General features: G+C 37.2%; 2 protein-coding genes across 4 annotated transcripts in view; one reads left to right on the top strand and one right to left on the bottom strand.

Moving 5' to 3' along the window:
- The window catches only part of LRRC39 (leucine rich repeat containing 39), a 30,757-nt gene extending 28,877 nt beyond the window's left edge, over positions 1 to 1,880 (top strand). Inside the window, exon 9 of the mRNA XM_072644121.1 lies at positions 1,676 to 1,880. Within this exon, the coding sequence (XP_072500222.1) occupies positions 1,676 to 1,731 (56 nt within the window). The 3' untranslated portion in view covers positions 1,732 to 1,880. The remainder of the gene's footprint in view (positions 1 to 1,675) is intronic.
- On the bottom strand, positions 588 to 24,444 carry TRMT13 (tRNA methyltransferase 13 homolog). Of its 3 annotated transcripts, none has more exons than XM_072644112.1 (11): positions 24,215 to 24,444; positions 18,499 to 18,545; positions 18,339 to 18,405; positions 15,090 to 15,152; positions 13,810 to 13,879; positions 13,554 to 13,660; positions 12,443 to 12,610; positions 11,690 to 11,762; positions 9,113 to 9,187; positions 2,865 to 3,288; positions 588 to 2,237 (listed from the first exon to the last, which is right to left on the bottom strand). In XM_072644112.1, the coding sequence occupies exons 1-11, from the start codon at positions 24,362 to 24,364 to the stop codon at positions 2,042 to 2,044; spliced, it is 1,440 nt and encodes a 479-aa protein (XP_072500213.1). In that variant the 5' UTR covers positions 24,365 to 24,444; the 3' UTR covers positions 588 to 2,041. The 3 variants fall into 3 exon arrangements, with proteins under 3 accessions (XP_072500213.1, XP_072500216.1, XP_072500215.1); XM_072644115.1 differs by lacking the exon at positions 24,215 to 24,444 and adding an exon at positions 23,765 to 23,965; XM_072644114.1 differs by lacking the exon at positions 9,113 to 9,187.
- Positions 24,445 to 24,447: the final 3 nt, after the last annotated feature.

The following is a 24,447-nucleotide window of genomic DNA, read 5'->3' as shown; positions in this document are numbered from 1 at the left end:
CAGTGTCCTCTCCACTGTTAGCCTCTGCAGAGGTTACAAAGAAGCATATTTAGGCTTCATGTGAGAAAAAATTTGCTGAGAATTAGAGCTCTACAGAAGTGGAATCAGCAGGTTTCCTCTCAATCAAATATAAAAGTGTAGCCTTTGAAAAAAGGTTTTGTGACTATTTGTGGGGTATATTGTAATGGGGAGTCTTGGTCGACTAGATGACTTTTGAGGGCCCTTCTAACTCTGAGATGTGATTCTGAGTACAGGCCCAGGGATTTGTCTTTCAGGGCACAGCTTAGCTCAGTTCAGAACGGTTCTTTATCACGCTTATCTCAGTGATGAATTTTTTAGGCATAGTTACACATGAAGACCATTTACTAAGTTGTAGGTGAACAGCAAAGTAAGAGGAGGAAGGAATACCCACACTGACAAAATCATGGTCCTCTAAGTACTGAAATGTATATAGTACACTAGATAATATGAGTAAGTTTAACTTACGTTTACATACTAGCCAGTCATGTCTGATACAATGAAAATGGCTCTACTTCCATAGTTTAGGTCTTGGATCAGGGAATAGTGATAACATTTTAAAAACTAAATTAAATCACTGCAATTTTATTGGATATGAAATTAAAAACATAAGAAAAACTGAATTAAGTATAGTTTAGTACTATAATATGTAATTAAAGACTGACACTTAAAATTAATTTAAGTTTTGTGGCTAGCAAAAATCAAAGTTCTATAATAAATAACAATTTATATATAACAGAATTATATATATATAACATAACATATATAACAGAATTATAATAATTCACTTACTCAAGCACAGACTATCTAGAAATGTCAGAGTAATTCAAATACTGTTGGAATTCTCTAATAGGAATTATAATCTAATAATTCCTAATTATTAGTATAATCACACCTGGACACTTGTTTTAGCAAAGATAACAACAATCAGAGGTAGGAAGCCTATATTCCTTTTTTAAGATGAGGGTAGAATAACATCAGATGCTACAAGAAAGTACAGAAGCACAATCATATTTTTTGTTTAATACTTCCCTATGTATAAAATTTACTGGCCAAAGATGAGAAACCTAACCAAGAAATGAATATTTTTGATTCTATTACCTAATTCCCTTTAATTTCCTTTTCTTGAACTGAGGAAAACACTGGGGACATTGGTAAATGTAGAAAGTCAGCTGACTACAGAAAATGTTTATTTGTGGAATTCCCAACCAGCTCATGATTAGGTAACAATGTAATACAACATCTGTATTTCAAGTAAACATTTCTTCTTTTTGCCATTTGTAAATTCTGATATGAAGTGGAAATTTCCAAAATCTATCTACAAGTGATCTTGCTGATACCGATGTTATAACCTGATTGAGATAAGCTATGAGTATTTATTTCCAATCATAAGCTAGTTGCCTTTCTTGGATTTACCCCAACAAATCTTTATGTATTTCAGAAATTCTGAAATTTTCCCTTGTTCTAAAAAAATCGTTCAAAAATCTTTATTACATATATAGAGCAGCATTCAGAAATTATACAATAGAAATTAGCTAAGAATCAAATTAAATTCTTCCAAAGTTTACGTGAATATGTTTATGCAATTCCAAAGTTGATGCAAATAAGCATTTTTTTAAGAGTTTAGATTACATGTGGGAATGCTTTTGTATTTCAGAAAACAAAGAAAATTGTCCAACTGTTTTGCCAGTCTCTATAAAAAATGATGAATAAAATATCTCAAGATGACCTACTGAAGAAGATTATTTTGAGGATCTGGTGAATTACCTAAACATCAGCACTTCTAAGGTCTTTGAAAACAAACATCAGAATGTGAAGAGCTTACAACATATAAACGTGTTTATATTATCAATTATTTAAAATGTTTTGGGTTTTTCTTTTGTGAATATAGAGAAGTGTAATTTGAAACTTTACTTTTTTTGTGGGAGGCAATTTTCCCATAATTTTTGTATCTTATCTGTTTAAAATTTCCAGAGAAGGGCTATAAAATTTTTCCGTAGGAACTATTTGGATTTCTCTTTCATCATATAGTTGAGTCTGGTGTGGAAGACTGTTTGGGTAAAGCTGTTAACAGAACATTTTCTAAAGACACAAGGGAGTCTGTATAGTACTGTAAAGAAGCGTTGTATCCCTTCTGTTGTAAATATTGGACTCGGCCTTGGTCAATCAGCAATTTGCAAAGACGACCTATATTTTTCCTTTCTTCAACAGTAAGAAGCCTAGATCCAACAACAACAAAAAACAGAATCAGAATAAATTTAACATCATGGTTTATTAAAAAAAAATTTTAATACTAAGGCAAATAATTGAAATAAAGCTAAATTAAGGAAGTTAGAGCATTTCTAAATTTAAAACTATAATTTAACAAAGTAATGCTCAAAATGATTTTGTACTGTTTTAAAAACAATAGAAAATGACCCCAAATTAAGTTAATTAGGAATCACTGTTAAATAAATTCAATAGCACAAACATAATTTATAAATAGAAGTGGTCTTATGTATGTCAAAAAAAATTCAATCATTTATAGTAAGTAAAATTTTTTTAGAACTATAAAGCAGTATGTAAACTGCCACACAGTACTTGTTAATACATGTGGTGATATGCGAGCTGGACCATTAATAAGCACCCAGTAAATACTTGATTACGTCCCCAGAATCGGGCTCCATGCTGAACACGCTCTTCGTGTCTTCTAAGGGACCTTTTATTTCAGACCATAACCAAAGATCTGTGAATTTTAATATACTGTAAAATTCAATTTAGAATTTCATTTTATAACCTGTGTTATTCTTGAGAAAATGAACAATCATTTTTCCTTCTTGTTGAATGTCACAAAATGAGTCACTTACCCAGGTAAACCTTCAGGATTATCATCTGTCTTCCTGCATCCTTCATGGTCATGCTCTTCATTACCATTGGCCTGATTTTCTCTTTTCTTCACATTAATTTCTGATGTTTCCAAAGTTGTTTCCCGCATTCCACAAGTGGCCCAGCTACTCATTCGTTGGAAATAGTTAAATTCCACTGGCCCAAGTCCTAGGGTCTTGAAAAATTCTTTGCCCACATAATGCCTCCAGTCGCACCTGTGATGACAACAGAGCGCAATAACGATGCCAGCCACGGGGATCCACTGCTCTAATTCACTCTTCTCACTTCTCTCATTGTCATTTTCTGTGTCCATTTTATCATTCTTCATACGCTTGGCTACTGGTTCCTCATTTCTTTCTTTGCAGCTGGTAGGATAGGTTTCAACTAAACATCGTAATGCAAGATCTGCAAACATAATTATGTTATGTAATCCCCAAATCACACTGCAAGAAATAAATATTTTATACATTTACTAAGCAATGCAATAAATATTTTCCTTTATCTCTGAGTGAATTATCTACTTAATTCTATAAATTCTTTGTGTTTTCCTTTCAATTCATGGACATTCTCATTTTTTCTATGGATTTATTCTGTAATAAAACCTATATCCCCAACATAGTTGGAAGGAAGGGAAGTTTAAGACTTGTAGCCTGGAAAAACCTTAATTTAGCAGCTAGATTTCTTTTCTCCTTCCTCAGACAAAATCAAGCTCAGTGTTGCTAAGAAAGAACTTTAAACCCACGGAAGTTGGTAATCAGACTGAAAACAAAATAAATAGGAAGCAGGGAGAGGAAGAGAAGGGAGGAATGTGAACAGCTTCCCCTTAGGTTGCTAGATATGGAACTGTGTGATACCTCCATAGCAGGAAGAAATGAGTACAGGGAAAGGGATAAGAAAGTTTGGCATTTTCCAACAAATTTCAGTATGTTACTTGATTCTTTCCTTCCTTCCTTTCTTCCTTCCATCCTTTCTTTGAAATAAAGAGCTGAGAGTTCCACAACACTTTAAGACTCACAGGGTATTTTCCTTAAAACAATCCTGTAAGTGAGGAAACAGGCTCTGACAGAGAAAGTGTATTGTCACCCATGCCAAACCTATTAAGTGTCTCAGGCAGCCTGGAACACAGATCTCCTGCTTCCAACCAGAGCTTGTGAATTCAGTTTTACAGCTAGAAATCATTTGCTCTAACCTCTGAATTTTATTGATGACAAAAGTGAAATCCGAAACAGTTATGACAAGGTCATATAGATAACATCGAAAGTGGAATAGGAAACCCAGCTCTTGGGACTCCTAACATAACAATCTAGCATTAGGCTTAGTACCTTGTTAAAAAGGCAAAACAATCTGCGTTTATATCTATAAAAATCAACTACACTATACAAAGAATAACTAAAAAGCAGCACATAGCCTTGTCTGTGTGGCTAAAGGCTCCACACCAACAAGTCTGTGAGATACACAGGCAAGACAAATACTGACATCAAATGAATAAAAAAAGATCACTTAACTGTAACACTATTTGACCCCCAGAAATCCACAGAAATGAGACAAAGGTCACTGTCAGGGTCTCCCTACATAATTTCTATCTCTAACACCGTTAACCCCTCTATTTTCCAAACTGGGATATTTAGTTACTACTGTTGAAGGTGAGAGGGGAAAATGAGACTGCTGGGAAGGTGGTGGGGAGAGGGTCTCAAAGGCATTATTTCAAGACAAAACAAAAGTACTCCATTCTCAACAGGTTTTCTGCTTATTCTGAATGAAAAGCAGTGGCTGTGGCAACTCTGACCAGCTCTGTCCTAGGATGCAGAGACTCAAATGTGGGGTAAACTACTCAGGTCTTAATATTTCCTCTCTTTCCAAATGACTCCATTCCCAAAGACAGTGGTGGGACGGAAACCAAAGTTCTGAAGTGACTTCTTTTACCTTACCTTGACAAAACAGAAAGGTTTTTCTCCTTATTTCTATATTCTACTTTTATTATTCTCACATTCCTGATACTTCCCTAATTCTCTCTCTGTCACTCAACAATCCTGATGCCTTAGAATTGGGAGGTATTTTGAAAAGCAATCCCTCCAAGGTCAAAGGATAGCAGTCTTTGTGATATAAACAAAGTGGTTCTTTTAAATCTTTTAAGACTTGATATAAACATGATTTACAAACACACATACACACACACATGTATATGTCCACACAAAGTAAATTAATATTAGCCCTGGCCATGTGAAGTAGCAAAAACAGTCTACTTTTCATTTTTTTAAAAAACTTTTTTATAGTTTTTATATTTTGCTACTTCACAAGGCTAGGGCTACTTTAAATAGTAATGGAATTTATTAATGTTTCATTTTTTTCTGAAGATAAAACAAATTTTTAAAAATGTTTAAGTATTTACAATAAATAGACCTAGGAACGGGGAGAGACAAAGTCTAGATAGGGCAACCTCTGTCACCATAAAGTTTGGTTAAAAAGGGAAAATAGTCTTTTCTGTAATGTGACATAATATGTGGTAACTGCATAAAAGGGGGAAAGGAAAGCACTAGGTGAGGTCTGAGGAAGAGGAGTCATTCCTGGTTGGGAGAATTTGAGGGACTTCCTGGAGGAGGCAGCATTTGAGTTGGGTTTTAAAATTGGCTAAAACTTCAGTGAATGGGATAAATTGGGGGATGAAGGAAAAGGAAAGTATTTCAGGCACAGTGTCAGTAAAGGCACTGAGGTAGGAGAGTACATGGTATATGTACACAGGAGGAGGACATGGTGATAAGATCAGTTCTGTTAGAGCACAGAGCACAAGGAAGAAGACACTATCACATAAAGCTGCAATGAGAAGATGCTAGTGATGGTCAAGGAAGAAATTCTCTTTTGGATCTGTGGAGAGGGGAAGAGTTCAAGACCAAAATACTACTGAGAAAATTATAGAAGATAAAATGGACCATTTTCATTATATAAAATTTACATTTTTTTTTTGCACAAGTGAAACTAATGTGGTTAAAACTAGAAGGGGAACAGTTAACTGGGGAAAGCAAGTTTCTCAGATAAAGGTCTCATTTCCAAGCTGTGTAAGGAATTGATTTATATTTATAAGAAGAAGGACTGTTCCCCAAGTGATAAATCATCAAAGAAAATGAATAAGTCATTTTCAAAGGGAGAAATCTAAACTATCAACACATAGGAAAAAATCCTCCAAATAACTAATTAGAGAAATGTAAATTAAAGCATTTCTGAAGTTCTACCTCACACTCATCTGAGTGACATCAGCTGTGGGGGGAAAGGGCACATTTAACGCACTATTGGTAAAGGTAGAGCCATTTTGAAAAGCAGTTTGGAACTATTACCAAAAAGTCACTAGATTTTGCTTATTCTGTGACCCACTAATGTATCACTACTAAGTCTATATCCCAAAGAGATCAAGAAAGAGGATAAGGATCCATATCTATAAAAATATAACAGCTCTCTTTTTTGTAGTGGTAAAGAACTGAAAATAAGAGGGTACCCATTAATTAGGGAGTAGCCAAAGAAATTGCTAAATGATTGTAATGGGGATACTGTGCCAGGCCTGGAACTCTTTCTGAGTTCAAATTTGGCCTCAGATTCTTGCTAGTTATGTGACTGCAGGAAATTCACTTAATCCTGTTTGACTCAGTTTCCTCATCTATAAAATAAGCTGGAAAAGGAAACGGCAAACCACTCCAGTATCTTTGACAAGAAAACCCCAAATGGGGTCACAAAGAGTTGGACATGACTGAAGAAAAACAGTGTAATGAAATATTATTTGTACCGAAAGAAATAATAAAAGAGAGTTTTAGAGAAACATGGGAAGACTTATACTGATTTAAACTGGGCAGAACCAAGAAAACAATGCATTTAATAACAACATGCAAAGGCAACTTTGAAAAAGATCACTAATCAATGCAGTGACCAACCATGATTTCGGAAGGCCAATGATGAAATTGCTACCACCTGCTGATAGGCAAGTAATGGATGCAATATGAGAATGAGATATAGCCAATGTGGTATGTGTTTATTTGATGATGCATATTTACTACAAGAGTTTCTTCACCGAAAACAATTTAAAAAGCAAAGGGGTACCAGGATGTCACTTAGTATCAGTTTATGAAGGGAGGAAATGATTGTTAGTTAAAATAAAAGTTCAGAAAGAAGGAAAGGTTGGTGATGCCAGACTGTGAAAGGCCTTGAATAATGGGCAAAAGAATTTGAATTTTATTCAGAAGACAAGACTTTGAACTGGAGTGACATAACCAGATGTTTGTATAAAGACAAAAAACCTGTCATTAGTATGGAGGATAGCTTATGGGGAGATCATACAGTCTGGAAGACCTGTTAGGAGGTATTTCAATAAACCAGGCAGCTGGAATGAGAGGGTGGTGTGAATGAGATTGTAGAGATGGTATTAACATGATTTGGTAATCCACTTGAATATGACGGGGAGACAAGAGTCAAAGATATCACCAAGATTTTGAAGCTAAGAAAATGAGTCAAGTGGCAATGCTACTGACCAAAATAGGGCTCTGGAAAGGGATGCAGGTTTGAGGGGAAATAACAGCTTTGATCCTTCTGAATTTGATGTGCAAGCAGGCAGTGTGGTGGGGACAGGCTGAGAGCAGCTACATAGTCAGGTCTGGAGTTCAGAAAAGGGGATATGGCCTTTATCATTTGTATAGATGTATGAGCTGCATCTGTCAAGTGAATGAGATTGCCCAAGGAAAAGGTACAGAGAATGAAAGGGCTAACACACAAAGCCTTGGGAAGAGAACAGTGATTCAAGAAAGGAAAGAGAGGAGTAGAGTAGCCAGTCAGCCAAACAAAAGGAACACATCCAGAAGCAGAGAGAAAGAGAGTAGTCAAAAGTATCATATTTTTAATAGAGGTCAATAAGAATAAAAGTTTGGAAGAAAAGGCCACCACACTGGTTAATGGTGGGTGCCCTCCGAAAGAATAGTTTCAGGAAAATAGTAGAGAGAGAAACCACTTATAAAAGAGAAACTGGCTTGAAGGACGTGGGACCATCTAATGTCTGGTGACTTCCCAGTACATCCTGGGCCATCTCCAGTCATCCTGATGAATATGTGGTCACTGGATCCAGATGGCTCTGGAGGAGAAGTGAGGCTGGTGACCTTGCACAGCCCTCCCTCACTCAAAATAAAGTCAAGTGCAAGTCATGTCATCATTTCTCTGATGTCAAGGTCTTCTTTGAAAACAAAGGACAAACACAGATAGACTTCTTCAGGAAATCTGACTGTGAAGAGAAGCAAAGGGACAGCAGCTGGAAAGGGTAAAAGAGGTGAAGACAGCCTTTGTTTTTTAAAGGACTGGGGAGATTTGAAAATTCAATTCATTCAAACAAACATTTGTTAAGCACCTACTATGTATGAAGTGCTGGGATTACAAAATGAAAAATAATTCCTACTCAAGAAGTTTATATTTTTTTAGGGGATACAACAATACAACATATAGACAAAGAAGTAAATACAAGGTAATTTAAGGAGGCAAAACAGCTAAGGGGACCAAGAAAGGCTTCCTATAGAGGTGGTGCCTGGGATGAGGGCTGAAGTACATGACAAATTCTAAGAGATGAGAAGAGAGTACACTCCAAGCATGGAAATATTCTGACAAAGGCACAGAGGTAGCAGATGTAAAACTTACAATAGGAGTCATATTGTGCCAGGCTGAGGTATGTGTATTCTACCTTACATGGAATAGGGATCCACTAAAGATTTTGAACAGAAGAGTGGTGACCATCAGATGTGTGCTTTAGGAAGATTATTTCTGGCAGTTTTGTGGGGGATGAATCGGAGAGGGGAGAGACTGAAAGCAGAGAGACCAATTTACAAGGGTATTGTGATAGTCCAGGGTAGAAGTGAAAAAGGCCTGAACCAGAGTGGTGACTGAGTGCAGAGGAAAATGAGAGATTTTGGATGCATGAGAGAAAAGATGATAAAAAGTCCTAGATGAGAGAAACTTACTGTCGTTCTGACCTTTGGCAGTCACTTAGTCTGCCAGGGGCTCAATTTCTTCATTTGTAAATAAGGGCATTAAATTACATGGCCTCTTTAGTCCCTTTCAGCTTTAAACCTATGATCCCATGTACAATGATGGGATCATCGGTACAAGTATACAGATTAGATTTGAAGATGATACTTAATTACAAGATGTCATATCAAATTAAAGCCTAGAAAGTGAACATGTATTTTTTTGTGTTTCTCTATTTTCATACCTGTTGCCACACCACATAAATGTTTTCCAATTCCAACCACAGGTAACTTTTCTTTTACTAGCACAGGTATTTTGCCTGAAAGAAAAGAAAAAGGATAGGGGAACTGACAGGCATTAAGATTGTAAATGTTATGAAAGGGAAAAAGTAATATCTTTCTTCGGAGAGAGAGTGAGAGAGACAACGAATAGAACCAAAGAATCATAAAATTTTAGACTTGGAATGGTCCTCATCTGTAAAATGGGGATAAAACTATAGGCTCTATCTCACAGAGTCATTGTGAGGAGATCTCTTTATAAACAAAAAGGAATTATTTTTATTAATAGTAAGAAGGGTAACTTTAAAAGCTCACGAACACTTTATTTTAGAAGTTGCTATCACTCAAAAATATAGTACTTGATTTATAGCCAATATATCTTAACTTTTATAAAGATTTGAAGGGAGTTCAGTTTAACTGGGCCTTGTTACATTATACACAGAATCGTAGAATTTCAAAATTGTATGGGACCTAAGTAACTTTCTATTTTAAAGTATAACTTAAAAAAGGATTTCCTCCCTAACATACTTGAAGAAGAGTCACTCATGCTTTGATTGACAAGGTAAGTCTTCAGCCTATATCAGCTGTGATCATAACCTTAGCCCCTGACTCCAAGGTAAGTCCTCTTTTCATGACACTACACTGTCTCTGATTGTTTTCTGACTGCTTCCATGTTTTAATTTAATTGATTAAATGAATTAATACATGTAAAGTGCTTTGCAAACCATAAATTAGTGCCATACAAATGCAATTTTAATTGCTCATTACCCTAAAGTCATAAAAATAATCAACCAATTTAATTAAACAAATAGTTATACACTGACTGTGAGCAGAACAGCAGGTTAGAAACTGAAGCCTGAGACCCAACACCTCACTCTATGGATCTTAGCGTCTCGTAAGGTCATAAGGGGCAAAGACAGATAACTATGACACCCAATGCTACCTGTTAAGCGTATTAGACAGTTGTTTAACAAAATATTATGTGAAATGACCAACTGGGCTATTCTTGGAAGAGGCAGCATTCAGGGTTTGGGATCCTCAGACTTCAGTGTTGGAAGGAACCTTAGATGTTATATAGTTCAATCCCCTCATTTAATTGCCCTCAATTTTCTCCTGAGTTCCAGTCTCACATCACCATCTCCTTGCTGGATGTCCCACAATACCTCAAGTTCAGCAGGTCCAAAATGGAATGTTATTTTCCCCCTGAAACTCACTGCTCTGCTAAACCTTCTTATTTCTCTTGAAGGCCAAACTAATTTTCAAATCACCCAGTTTGCAATTTCAAAGTCATCCGTGCCTCTTCATTTTCTATCACCTTCCAAACATATGTGAAGGCTTATCAATTCCATTTTCATAGAATCATAGTTTTAGAGTTGGAAGGGAACTTAAAGGTTACCTAATCGAATAGCCTCATTTTACATATGAGGAAACTGAGGTCCAGGGAGCTTATGTGACTTTTCCAATATCATAGCAATAGAGGATGGATTAGAATCCAAGTTTTCTGACTCCAAATTCAGTGTTCTTTCCATGCTATCTATCTTCTATTTTACCATGCTTTTTTCTCAATATATCTTGCACCCCTCTCCTTCCCTCTATCCAGTAGGGCTACCATCCTGGCTCAGACCCTCATTACTTCTCTAATCTTTGCCCTCTCTAATTTTTCCTCCACACAGCTGATGAATTCATATTCTACAGGATAGAATCTCACCATGTCACCTCTGTTCAAGAAGCGCCAGTGACCTCTAAAGTCTGTAGGATAAAATGCAAACTATCATGTTGGTGTTTAATTCTATTCAAAATCTGGCACCAACATATCTACCTGATTTCACCTTCCTTACCTTAGGTGATTTACATGCCAGCCACTGGCTGACTTGCTGTTCCTGTTCCTGGCATTCTACCTCTCACCTATATGCCTCCACACAGTCTCCTGCATACCTGGAATGCTGCTCTGCTCTCCTTCCTTACCTCTACACTGTGGGATGTCTAACTCTCTTTGAAGCTCCATCCAAGTGCTATGTTCTCCACAAAGCCATTCCTGATCCCTTTGGCTGCTTCCTCTTCCCTCCCACTAAGATTATTTGGTAATTACTTCCCTGGAGACATACTGTTTGCCCCTAGTAGAATGTAGGGGCTGTTTCATTTTTCTTTGTATGAGGTTTTCAGAGTTAAGTAAGTCATGACTGCACAGGTAGTAGGATCTCAGACAGGATTTGAACTCAGGTCATGATTCTAAAAGACCTGTGCTTGATTCTAACACACTGGGATGTCTTTTGATAACAGACTGGATATGTTTTTGGATACACTGAATTTATGGTCAAAAATACCAATCGCAGAATCTCAGAGATGGACAGAATAGAATTCCATCTATAGAACCACTCTCTTTTTCTTTCTATGATGTCATTAAGGTTTGCAATGTAAAAGATTAAACATTTTTACTCCTGAGTTCTCCCTGAAACACTTCTTTGTGATGGGATTTCTAAGTAACCAGCAGAGTTTGGAGACATACAATTTATTAGCATTTAACTGAAAATTATGCAACTTACTCAAACATAAATGTTGAATATCAATTTGAAGCCTTTCAAATACAGAGTTTCTGTTTTTATGTTTACCATCTACCTGCACAAATAAAATACCATTATTACAATGAATTTTTATTTAAAACACTTCATAAAACCTTCTAAAATATCAGCAATGCCTTTGGTTTTTGTATAAAATATGAAGCAAAGCAAGTGTTATCTAGATTTTCATTATTATAAAACCTTGGAACTATAATCAAGAATACAATATAAGGTTGCCTTCATGGTTAATATTTGGTGGTAATTCCAAATACTCTTAAAAACTTGGAGCAATGGCTATAAGCTGGGTCAATGCAATTTAAGTCAATCATAATCATTAGAAACAGAAAAATTATGCTTTTCCCCACCCCCAATACATGGGGGTGAGGGAAGAGCATGGATGGGTCCTTCCTGCAAAGCCCTGCTCAGGTACCACCTTCTACGGGAGGCTCTGACTGAACCCCACAGTTATTTGGACTCTTGCCCTTGGAATGACTTTATAGTACTTATTTACACTTGTCTTCCACGTGTAACCAGCCCTTCCCCACCCACCCTAATCCCTAGGAGAATGAAGTTCCTTGGAGTCAGGGCCTGTTTTGTTTGTATCTTTGTAACTGCGTGGAATCTTGAAAATGAATAGTACATAATGTTTCCATTTAAATATCTGACTTCTAAGAGAGTGCCATTTTCTACAGACAAATCTAAAACGTGAGGTTGACGTATCTTAATGCTTTAACCTACCTTGAATCTTGTGGTCTCCCTTTCTACCAGCAGGAAGTAGACTTTTTCAGCTTCTTGTAAGGCAATATCAACCCAATGAGACAATTTCCCCCTTCCAGCTCCAAACTCAATAAAGCATCTTCTTGGTCCCAGTAAATTTAACCTTCCAATGTTACCTAAAATTGAAGCCTGTAAACTTCTTAAGATTATTTCATAAAAAAACAGAAAATATATTTGGTCCAATGAAGATAAATGACAATGTAATTTAATATGTTCAATTAATTAAGATAGGTCAAAATATTCATACTGATAATTTGATATTCATTTACTTTACTTTTGTGATTAGCTTTTGTTTGTTCACATAAAACCTTGATGAGTAGAATCAGCTTTTTGAACAGACCTGATGAAACTATAGGCAAGTCATTTTTATGCGAGAGATGAGGTCATGAAGAGTTAAACATGACTGAAAAATGACTGAATAACAAAAAGGATTGGGTATGATGGCACATGCCTATAATCTGTTAATGCGAAAATGAGACTGGTGGATTGCTTGAGCTTAGGCATTCTGAGATGTATTAGCTGAGTATCTCAGCTGAGTGTGGTAAAGCTTGCAAGTGACAACGGTAGAATAGGGGAGGGATGGAGGGTAGAGGAGAGGAAGGATCAAACTTGCTCAGGTTGAAAAGGGATCAGGTCAAAGATATTGATCAGTAGTGGGATCAGGACCATGAGTGCTGGCTGAATGTCCATACTGGGCAAGACAGGGAAACTCAATCTTCCCAGACAAAAAAAAAATTGCTATAGTTAAGATATTATTTTACTCCACTGAGTAAAATCTAATTATCAGCCTTACTGAATTTGGCTAAGTCTGAACACTGAACAAAAGACACAAAGCCCATCATTGGGCATAAGTCACTGCAACTTAGTAGGCCTTGCCAGAGTTTGTAACCCCTCTAACCAGCATTTAAGAACCCAGGGTTCTTAACCTACATGATGTTGATACATTAAAGGGTAAATTCAGAAGAGATTCTCTTGCTAACTATACCTAGAAATATTATTTCTGTGAATTAATTGTATGCATGAAACAGCAAGCAATTTTCATTGAATATAGATATCATGGGATAGTCCATACCTGTTGTTTCAAGTGCTTGAATGCAGAATCACCATTTTTGGGGTCATTTAGGACATCATGCAATGCAGGATGTGACATTATAAGTTCTTTAAGTGTACAATTCAGACCTATGTCAAAAATATATGTGTAAAAACTTAAGCAAGCTGAAAAATGAAAATTTAAGGATCTGACTCCAGGGTCATTTATTAAAACAGGTTATCAATTATAATCACTGAGGACTATAAAATATTTTACCATCCAGGTTTAATCTACTTACCTTCACTGGCTTTTCTCAATTTCTTAATTAAGTTTTCCAACTGCTCTTCAGATAGAGAAGAAATTGGGACCTGTATATAAAACCCAAACAATGGTAAATAAACTATTTCCTTTTAAAGATTCTCTACAAGCAGTTGTATCGCTATTCAACTTTAAAGAGAACCATACATATGAATGGATGTTGCCTCCTGACGTCCCCTTCTGCTTGAACTCTTCCTTATTACTGATATTCTAGAAAGAACCCTGTAGCCCCTTGCTGCTATTTTTTACCAAGTGTGGCCACAAAAACGTATTGGTCCCTGGAGTTTCCATCCAGCTGTCATTTCTCTACCCCACTCATAGAGAAATAGAATTAGGACATGCCTCCTCATTTTACAGATAAATAAACTGAGTCCCAGAGAGATGAAATGACTTGTCTGCGATTCACAGGTAGTAAGTGGCAGTCAGAATCTGAATCCAGACCCTCTGAAACTCTGGTATACTTTCTGCAGGTTCAGGCCTCAGAGAGACTTGGCACAGGATTCAGCATCAAAAAGGAGAGGGATCCAAGTTCATGGCTATTAATAGCACAATTTTCTTGAAGCATTCAATGTTACCCTCCTCCCCTTACTCCCTACTCAATAAACTCTAGTGGCTTCTGACTTCCTCCAGGATCAAGTATGAAATTCTGTTTGGCATGCAGAGCACTTCACAACTCGGCCACTTCTTACCTTCCCAGTCTTTTTACACTTTGCTTCCCCATCCATGTACTCTATGATCCAGTTACATGAGCCTTCTTGCGGCTCCTCACACACTCCATCTCCCAAAGTCTTCCCAATGGTTTCCTCCATGCCTGGAATGGTCTTCCTCCTCACCTTTACCTATCGGCTTCCCTAGGGACTAAGCTCAAATCCCATCCCCAGCACCTTCCCACTAAGCTTACCTTCACATTACACTGCATTTATCTTGTTATTTGAATATTGTCTCTCCCACTAGAACATCAAGCTCCTGGAGGTCAGGGATCATGTTTTTTGCCTTTCTTTGTAGCCTCGGTGCTTAGCACAAGGTAAGCACTTAAAAGATATTTAACTGACTTATTAAACAGGATGGGGTATGTGTGTAGGGGTGGAGGAAGGGGGCGGAGATGACTGGTCTGAGAATTTTGCTAACATTTATAACACTTCTTCACTGGGAAAATGAAAAATTACAAATAATCTACTTAGAAACTAATTTTACAACAACATTCATAGATTGGGGACTGTCTTCTTTTCAAAAAAAAAAATGATGAATCAATGCTCTTACCAGTTTATCAAGAATTTCTGTTTCATCTTCTAATCCTGCATTAATATCTTGGATAAAGTAGTCCTTAATAAAACACAAAAAAAAGTCAACAAAATTTGGTACAACAATACTTAAATATATCTAAAAATCTGTGATTTTATCAGTATGGACACTCATTCTACCAATAAAAAATAAATCCCACAGCAGATGGTTTCATGCACTATTGTGACAAAAAAAAAGTTGAAAAAAGAATTGCTACCTATCCAACTTCTTCAATAGATCAACTCCAGATTTTATAAATATATGTCTGTTGTCTATCTACTGCTGTGCCAACCTGAAGCCCTGAGTAAATGCTAATTATTGTTATTATGAGGATGATGACAATGATGATGATGATGTCTGGGTTATATTTTCCCATTAGCCTTTAAGGTCCATCAAGTCAAGAACTAAATTGATTCAACTAAAAAAATTGACTCAAATTTATGTCTTTTTAACTTACAGTGTTAAGAAATGAAATTCATGAAAGAGAATTATGAAATTTCTTTTGTCATCAATAGCAAGCCTTATTTAACACAGACTAATAGTGTATTGCTTTATTGTCTTATATTGCTGAAATATCAAAAATACATTTCCTGAAATCCCCATGTTTTTAATAAAAAGTGCTGCCTAGCCATATCTCCTTAATACTCACTTTATGAATTTTATTTCTGAATCCAAGTAGAGAACTTCCCAATTTTCCTTATTAAGTTCTACCTTCAGTGATTCTGATCTTGAGTCTAGCTTGCTGACGTCTTTTTAAAAATCCAGATTCTGTCATCTAACATGTTAGCTATCCCCTCCTTGCATTGTTCTAGATGCAAATTTAACAAATATTATATACCTTGTCATATCAATGAAAAAATGATGAATGACACAGGCCAAGAATAAGATTCCTGAAATATTCCACTGAGAGAGTTCTCTCCCAAGTTGACACTGACCCATTAATGACAATATCCTGGGTCTATTCAATCAACCAATCATAAACCTACCTAATTGTAATATGATCTAGCCCAGGGGTGGGGAACCTGTGGCCTTGAGGCCACTTGTGGGCCTCTAGGTCTTCAAGTACAGTCCTTTGACTGAATCCAAACTTTAGAGAAAGTCATAAACATAAACTTTACAGAAAGTTTGTAAGTAATAAACATAATTTTCTAAGTTTTTGTAGTCCATTGAATTCACCTTTCAAAGACTATCTGTCTCTGAATTTCTCAAAAGGAATTTCATCAATTCTGTTAATTTTTCCCACTAATTCTGTAGTGTGTTCCTCTGCCCTTCAGATTGTATTTCAATCTTTTCTTTCTCATAGTTGATGTGTAGTTCTGAATGATTTTGACTCTAGTTCCACAGTATGTAACCTGTACCTTTTTGGTTGCTTTTAACTTTTGTCTTTGACCTGGGAGATGCAACCCAAAAGTTCCCATAAGCAGCAAATGTCTTAACCTCTCAGTGCCTTGCACAGTCCTCCAGGACTCCTAAGTTGCATACCTCACTCCATCTCTTGTCTTTGTGTCTTTGCATTGCTGTACCATAGGCTGAAATGTTATCTTTCACCTCTAACTTTATTTTTCTAGCCTCCTTCAAGACTGAGCTCGAATCCTATCTTCTTCAGGGATCTTTCCTGTTCCCTCTAGTTTCTAGTGCCTTCACCTTGAAGATTACCTTCCATTTGTTCTCTACGTATGCATCAAGATACTTACATATTGTCTCTCCATTAAAATGTGAGCTTCTTGAAGGCAACAATCCAATTTTTCCCTTTCTTTGTATCCCTACCACTTAGCATAGTGCCTAGCACACAGTAAGCCCTTGATAAATGCTTGCTGATTGACTGGGAAGGGCAGCATTAAGAAAAACTATGGAATGAATAGGAACAATGTGAAAATGTGAACATGAAAATGAATCAATAAAAAAGTAAAAGAGAAACATAGTGAGACAGAATATAAGTTAATAGGGTCCATAATTATTGGGAATACATGAAGCTTGATGAAAAAAACATTACGTTTATTTTCATTAAACCTCTACCTTAAATTTAGCATTTTCTAGTTTTGTTCACTTACGAATTAAAAAAAAAAAAGTTATGCCAAAAAGGGATCCAGAGGCTTTATCAGACCTCCAAAGAGATTCATGACACAAAAAAGGTTAAAAAATGCTATTGTATAAGCTAATATAATGGAACCTCTCTAACTGCAAGATGGCAGGGGGCTAGATATCAGAACCTCAGAACTGGAAGGAACCTCAGATGTTACCCAGTTCAGTCCATTCCTTCTATATAACATATATGATATCTAGGTTTTGCCTGAAAGCACTCTAGTTAGGAAGAGCCCACTACCCTGTCAGGTAGTCCTTTTCCTTTTTAAATTTATCTAATTGTGAGGAAACTTTTCCTTTCATCAAGCCTAAATTCACCTCTTTGTAGCTTCCATTCATTGCTTCCAGGTCTACCCTCTAAGATCAAACTGATCAATAACAATGCTATAGAATAATCCCATTTGATAATTCTGTTAGGACAGAGTTCTTTGCTTTTCTTTACAATTCATTTTTGGAGAAGTAAACTTTTGGTAAAGCATATCATAGGATAAAGTACAGAGAGTCCTGAATTGGGAGTCAGAAAATCTGAGTTCTAATCCTAGTTCTGATAACTGTGACCAAAAAAAAGGAGGTGACTTAACCTCTGTCTCAGTTTCATCTACTACACAATGAAAAAAATTTACAATTAATTATTAATTAATCCTTTAAATGATGCAAGGAAAGCAACTTGTGAACATTAAAACATGATATAAATACAAATTATTAGTGGTAGTAGAATTGCTACAAGGTATAATCCAGATTGCATTTGTGCTATATCTTGATTATAAATGTCCTATACTCATCTGTTCAGACAAAGGTGAAAACCACTGAGTGGTAATTTTAACTACTAGTGTCACCACTAATTAAAATCATAAGCTAATTATTTGAAAACTCTTATATTTATAAAAATTCTATTTCCTGAAGTACAGCCATAAGTAGCTTCAGAGAACTGAATCACACACAAAACATAAAAATACTACCAAAAATCAATCTATATAAGGCTTAGTCTGCTTTAATCACTTTCTCTCTTTTTCTCTAAAACGATCTACCGATCTCATAAGATTCCTACAAAAAAAAAAGGCATTTATAAACCTGAAGACGATATACAAATGTAAGCTTTTATTATATAAAAATGTTATTTTTTTGTTTACTGATAAGGATACTTACTGGTTTTGGTTTTTCTCTTGAGTTACATTTTTTCAAATGTTTTTCAAGCTGATCTTCATATACTGTGCTAAATTAAAAAAATAATTATTTTCAAATACAAATATGTAGAACTGTATTTCAAATACAGAAAATTCTTTAAGTTTATTTAGCCTATACTTACTGTTTTGGATCTAGGGGGCAGAGTATTCTCTTCCTGGTATTTTCTTCCTAGGTTACAAAGAATTCATTTATTTAGCTGAAATATTAAGTTTACTCTTCTCTGATCATAATGTCCTTTCATTTTTTCCCCTTACTTTTCTACCATCACTACACACTCTAACAATTCTCTCCCTCTTTTCCCAGTCTCTCATCCCTGCTTTGGTTTCACCTTCCTAACTTCATAATCTTATCTGATTTCAACTAAACCCTGTTCTCCACTTTTGAATCCTTCTACCTCCCTGGCATATAACACCCTATCCGTCAGCAGATTATCTTGCTTCCTGATTTACTGAAAATATCAAGGTCATCCAAAATAAGTTCTTTCATCTCCCCTATGCCACATTTCAAAACATCTATACATCTTCTTTATCTGTCCTCTTTTGTTTTGCTGTAGTACCATCCTGGGGGTGATCCCATATCCTCCCATCTCTTCAAGGAACTTGCCCCAGAAATCAACCCCATCCCTTGTGACTGAACACTTTCTTTCTGCCTCCTTCATCTTTTAAAAAACCTTCACTTGACCCTAAAATTCCTTCAAGATATCATCCTATATCTTTCCTTCTTTCCACTGCTCAGCCAGATTCACCTCCAATTATTGCCTCTACTTTCTCATTACCCACTCATATTTTAACCTTTACTTAGGCTTCCAATTTCATCATCCAACTGCTCTCTCCAAAGCCACTAAAAATCCCTTAACTGATAAATCTCAGTATTTACTTTTCTCAAAGTCTCCTCTGCAGCATTTAACACTGTTCATCACCTTCCTTCTCTTGGATATTTACTGCTAGATTTTAGGACACTATTTCTTTTCCTATCTATACTAACCCTCCCACTCTGGCTTGTTATCCAGCTCTCGACCTCTATATGTGAGATTACCACAAGACTATGTTCTGGGCTCCTTTCTTTTTTGTAAACCATCTTGGTGTGGCCTAGGGCTGTTAACATCATTATGCAGGTGACTCCCAAATCTATATATACTTTTTCCTGAACCAGTCCTACATCACCAACTGCCTTATAAGTTGGTACATATCATCGGGAAGTCCCATGGTACCCCCAAGGTCAACCTATCTAAAATGGAACTCATTATTTCTCCCCTTAAACTTTATTTCCTTCAAAGGTCCCTATTTTCTCCTAGTCACTCAGTTTTGTAATAGTTAAGTCATCTCTACTCTTCCCTTGTCCTTACCACCACCCACCACCCAACTGATGGCTGTCTTGCTGATTCTATCTCTAGAATATTTCATCCCCCTCTCTACACTCACATCTCCCTTAATTTAGTACAAGCTCTCATTATCGTTTTTCTGAATTGTTTTAACTTAATTGTTAACTCTTTATTTCTAGTCTCAACCGTCCTCAATTCATTCTCCATGTGGTTGTTGTTCAGTCATTTTACAGTCATGACTGACTCCTCTTGACCCCATTTTAGGGTTTTCTTGGCAGAGATACTGGTTTGCTGTTTCTTTCTCCAGCTCATTTTATAGATGAGAAACTGAAGAAAATAGGGCTAAGTGACTTGTCCAGGGAATCACACAACTAGTGCCTGAGGCCAGATTTGAACTCAGAAAAGATGGGTGCTCCAAACTCCAGGACCAGCACTTCAGCACCTAAGCTGCCCCACACCCCTCCTCCTTGTAACTGTCCAAAAATCTTATTGACATTCCCTGGCTCAAAACCAGAGACTCCTTATTGGCCCTCAATAAAAATGAAGAAACTCATAGTGGCATTCAAAGACCTTCACAATCTTGTTCAAACTTACCTTTCTAGCTTTAAATCATATTATCTCCTTTGTCACGCTCTTCTAATCAAACTGATATCTTAGTTGCTCCCCAAATCTGATATTTCATTTTCCACCTCCTTGTGTCTGCATAAACTATCTTTCTTCCCTGGAAAGAACACCTATCTCATATCTGCTTCTCTTAATTGTCTTCTTATAATATTCTGATCAGGTGAAATTCATTTGCGAAGTCTCTCTGTATCTTCGTAGTGGTTAATGCTGTACCTTCATAAATTACCTTACAGATTTATCTATATGCTTACAGGTTTTACCTGATTATAAAATGGGAGCAACTTTGGGACAGAAGTTATTTAATTTCTGACTGACTCCCCTGAATTTAGGCCAGGTTCTTGTACACATTAGTCAGTCAGCCAAAAAGCTGGATTTTTACAAATGAATTGAAATTATGCTAAAAAATTATTATAGTGGGAGGAAGTTGATCAGGAGAATCCTGATCAATTGATTTCTCAATCAAGCTTATTAAATTATAGGACAGTAATGGGTAATTAACAAAGACAATAAGGCGTTAGTCTTAACTGAAATGCAAATCAGTATACACATTTTATATGCTCTTTACAAAGTGTGAATGAGTGCTCTACTGCTAAGCTTCGAGGAATCAGAGGAAAGCTAGACATCTGTTGGCTAGAAAAGACACTCTCTAGGGATCCAGTCAAAAGCAGAAGGCAGGATGGGGCCTGAGGCATGGTGTGAATTGTGAGGAGTGAAGAGAGTCAGCTACAGAAGAACCCAGATCAATAGAACTGTTCTTGGCCTTTGGAAGGATGGGTATTTTTCTTTTCTCCCCCATCTCCCACTTTCCATGGTGTCTTGCAGTAGAGATATTGGCCTACAAGGAGGAATTATATCCAGGAGGGAATTAGCTTAGTGAGTTAAGATAAAATAGGAGTTTTGTGAGTTGAGGCTCTGGTCACTGGGAGTTAAACTGCAGTGATGAACTGATCCAGAGAGCCCAGCTAAATGACTTGCCTGGTAGAGACACTAAATCTACGGGCAACAGCATGAGAAGGACAAATGCTGAACTAGACAAACAATATACAGAGGAGGTCTGTAACAAGAGACAACACAGTTTTTGAGGAAACTAGGAGACTAATCAGTCAAATAAACATTTATTAATTGCCAGGCACTGGGCTAAGCACTGGTGATACAAAAAGAGGCAAAAGATTGTCTCTGCCCTTAAAGAGTTCACAATATAATGGGACTGATCTTCAAGGTATTATGAAAGAGAAGTGGAAACTAAGGATGTGGGAGCAAAACAGTGATACAGTAAATATCAAGGACCATCCACTTATGTTTATCCATCTATTCAAAACTTTTATGAAAAAAACTACATGTTCATCAAAGGTATTCTTGTGGAGAACATCAGACCTCCCTAAGCAATATTCCACAGAAAAGCACATCTTTACAGTTGCAGCTGACTGAATTATATAGATAATATGAGACCCCCCTGTGCTTACTGAGTATAAAAAGATTTGACTTGGAAGAGCAAAATACTGCCTTATGAACTCTCATTTAATATTTTCTCCCATACATATGTCAAAATCATGAGATATTCTGAAAGCTGTAACAAAAGAGATAACTTTTTCAATGACTCTGATGATTAATATCAAGCAAGGTATTAGACAAAGAGAAGTGTGCTTGCTAAAGGTATTCACTACTGTCATGGAACAGAACCAGCAGACTACAAGTTGAAGAGGGCTTCCATATAGATGGTGAGGTCCACCAGATATTCCAGTTTTGTACATGACATTATGTTGATTGAATGAAGCCTGGATCATTGATGAGTCTCTTAAATGAGACCCAGAATCATGTCAAAAGAGTTTGATCTTACTATCCATATGGGAAAAACCAAGTGGTAGGAGGGCTAGGCACTCTGAGGTATTCAGTTGGACCTGGGTATCTGAAAAGCAGAAACAACCCTCACAGATACTAAATTCTTTACCATGCTCTAGTCTTTTAGAGTTAGCATTTCTCCTTTCTAGCCCATCATGTTCTCCAATATTTCTTTATATTTTAACAATAACTGACCATATTATGGAATTCTGAAAAATCATTTGCTTCATTCTTAAAAGCATATTGAACTGTGCCTTTTCTGTTTCTCATGCCCTTTACCCACTGAGATTTTAGTTCTAAGTAGCTCTAAATTGGCAAATGTTTCTTAATTATTTTTTTCTCAGGTAGTAGGCTTTTAATGAAAAAAGAATCTATTCATGTGTTTTAACAATATCAAGGAAGACATTCTAATATAAAGGTCAAACAAAGAATTCCCTATGGATGGTTCCTATTCACAGATGAAATTAGCCTAATTACATTGTCCTATTCAGTTGGAAGCAAGAACCACTATCCCCACTTGAGAAAGTATACAAAAATTCATATTGCTGAGATTTTGATATGCAGAATGAGCAGCCAATAATTAGATGAGACTCTTAAATAAGCTGGACAGATAGACTGGCCCCACAATTGAGTTTAAATCAACAATCATTTGTAAAATGCCCACTATATGCCAAGCACTATGCTAGGAGCTGATGATACAAAGAAAAATGAAAACATGCCTTCAAGGAGCTTAAATTCTATTGGACAGAAACATTTTTCTAATTTTTTTTCCTTCATTCATTTGTTCAGTGGGTCTGTGTAAAGTGGGCCAGAGTGGCTAGCTAATTTTCTTGGATGCTTTGAAATTAGTCACTGGTGCATCAGATGTTCTCAAACAGAATTAGTGACCAAGCCCTAGAGAATACATTATTTCAATTTCATCTCATCACTGCCCTGTGAGGTAATATAACTATTATCCCCATTTGGCAGAAAAGGAAACAGACTCAGGGAGGTTAAGTGATCTGCATAAAAATCATTACTGGAGATGAGATTTAAGTTGGGCACTCTTATCTATTATGTTAGATTTATCTTTCTTTGTGGCTAAGAAACATGAGTCATTGCCCGTAATACCAAATATGAAGTCTTTTGTTTCGCCTTTAAAGGCTCTTCCTAACTTGACCCCTTTCTAACCTTTTGTCTTCCTACATTTCACTCCCCTTTCAAACTGTTTATAGATCCAGGCTGTACTGGACCATTAGAAGTTACAGGCACATGACCCTTCCACCTCCAGTCTGTGCTTTTCTGCATGAGAAGATTCCCCAAAGCCTGAACCCTGTCCTTTCTTACCTCTCTGCCTTAGTTTCTCTGCTTTCTTCAAGACTCAGCTCAAATTCCTCCGCCTCCCCGCTGAGACGACCTTCCATTAATTCTCTCTATAAGTACCACGTTATGTTGTCTCTCCCAGTATCCACGGATGGAGAGCTGGGCCTGGAGTTGAGGAGACCTAAATTCAAATCCGGCCTCGGACGCTAACCAGCCGTGGCATCTTGGGCAAGTCAATGGACCTGTTTGCCTCAGTTTCCTCAACTGTAAAATGGGGACACTAATAGCACCCACTTCGTACCATTGCCGTAAGGACCCATCATTTATCGATTAAGCGTTTACTCTTGTGCTGAAGATACAAGGAGGTTGGCCTTCTGTCGGGGAAGTCAACAGGCAAACAAACATATACAGAGCGAGCTATGCACGAGACAAGCAGGAAGCGATGAGCGCAAGGGAAGCCCTGGAAGGAAGCGGGGCTGGGGGGCGGCGTGGGGCCGGAGCGGGCGGGGGGTGGGGCAGCGTTGCAAATGAGTAAAGCGCTGAGCACAGCCTCTGGTACCTAGTAGGCCATGTATATACGTATGTATACACGCACATATAACATATACGCATGTACCCATACGTGCGCATATACGCATATACACGTGTGTATATGTGTACATATATATATGTTGGCTGTTACTATGATGGCTGTTATTGACATATTGCAAAGAAACAGTTCGGCCTCGCCAGGAGGGCGGGGTGTCCCTACTTCCGCGCCCGCTCCCGCATGCTCCCCGCAGAACCGTCTCCCCGCCGCCGGCACCATCCGGCAGAAGCGATTCTTCCTTTCCACAAAGTAACCGCATCTGCCCTCGATCGGAACCCGGGCCGCCGCCGGTATCGGCAGAGAGGCAGCCATGTTCGGGGCTTCCGGCACCCCAGACCAAACGCGGTCTGATTCTTTACCCGACAGCCGCAGCGAGCGGAAGCATCGGCCCCTCC

The sequence above is a fragment of the Notamacropus eugenii genome, chromosome 2 (genome assembly GCF_028372415.1).
Source record: "Notamacropus eugenii isolate mMacEug1 chromosome 2, mMacEug1.pri_v2, whole genome shotgun sequence".
Classification (NCBI taxonomy): Eukaryota; Metazoa; Chordata; class Mammalia; order Diprotodontia; family Macropodidae; genus Notamacropus; species Notamacropus eugenii.
This window is presented reverse-complemented; position numbering and strand designations above follow the sequence as displayed.

Coding starts and splice junctions, on each gene's coding strand:
- TRMT13 (XM_072644112.1), bottom strand. CDS start 24,364: ATGGCTGCCTCTCTGCCGATACCGGCGGCGGCCCGGGTTCCGATCGAG. Junction 15,153..18,338: donor CAAGAGAAAAACCAAAACCA/GTAAGTATCCTT, acceptor TGTTTTATTAAG/GACTACTTTATCCAAGATAT. Junction 2,238..2,864: donor AATCCTGAAGGTTTACCTGG/GTAAGTGACTCA, acceptor TGTTGGATCTAG/GCTTCTTACTGTTGAAGAAA.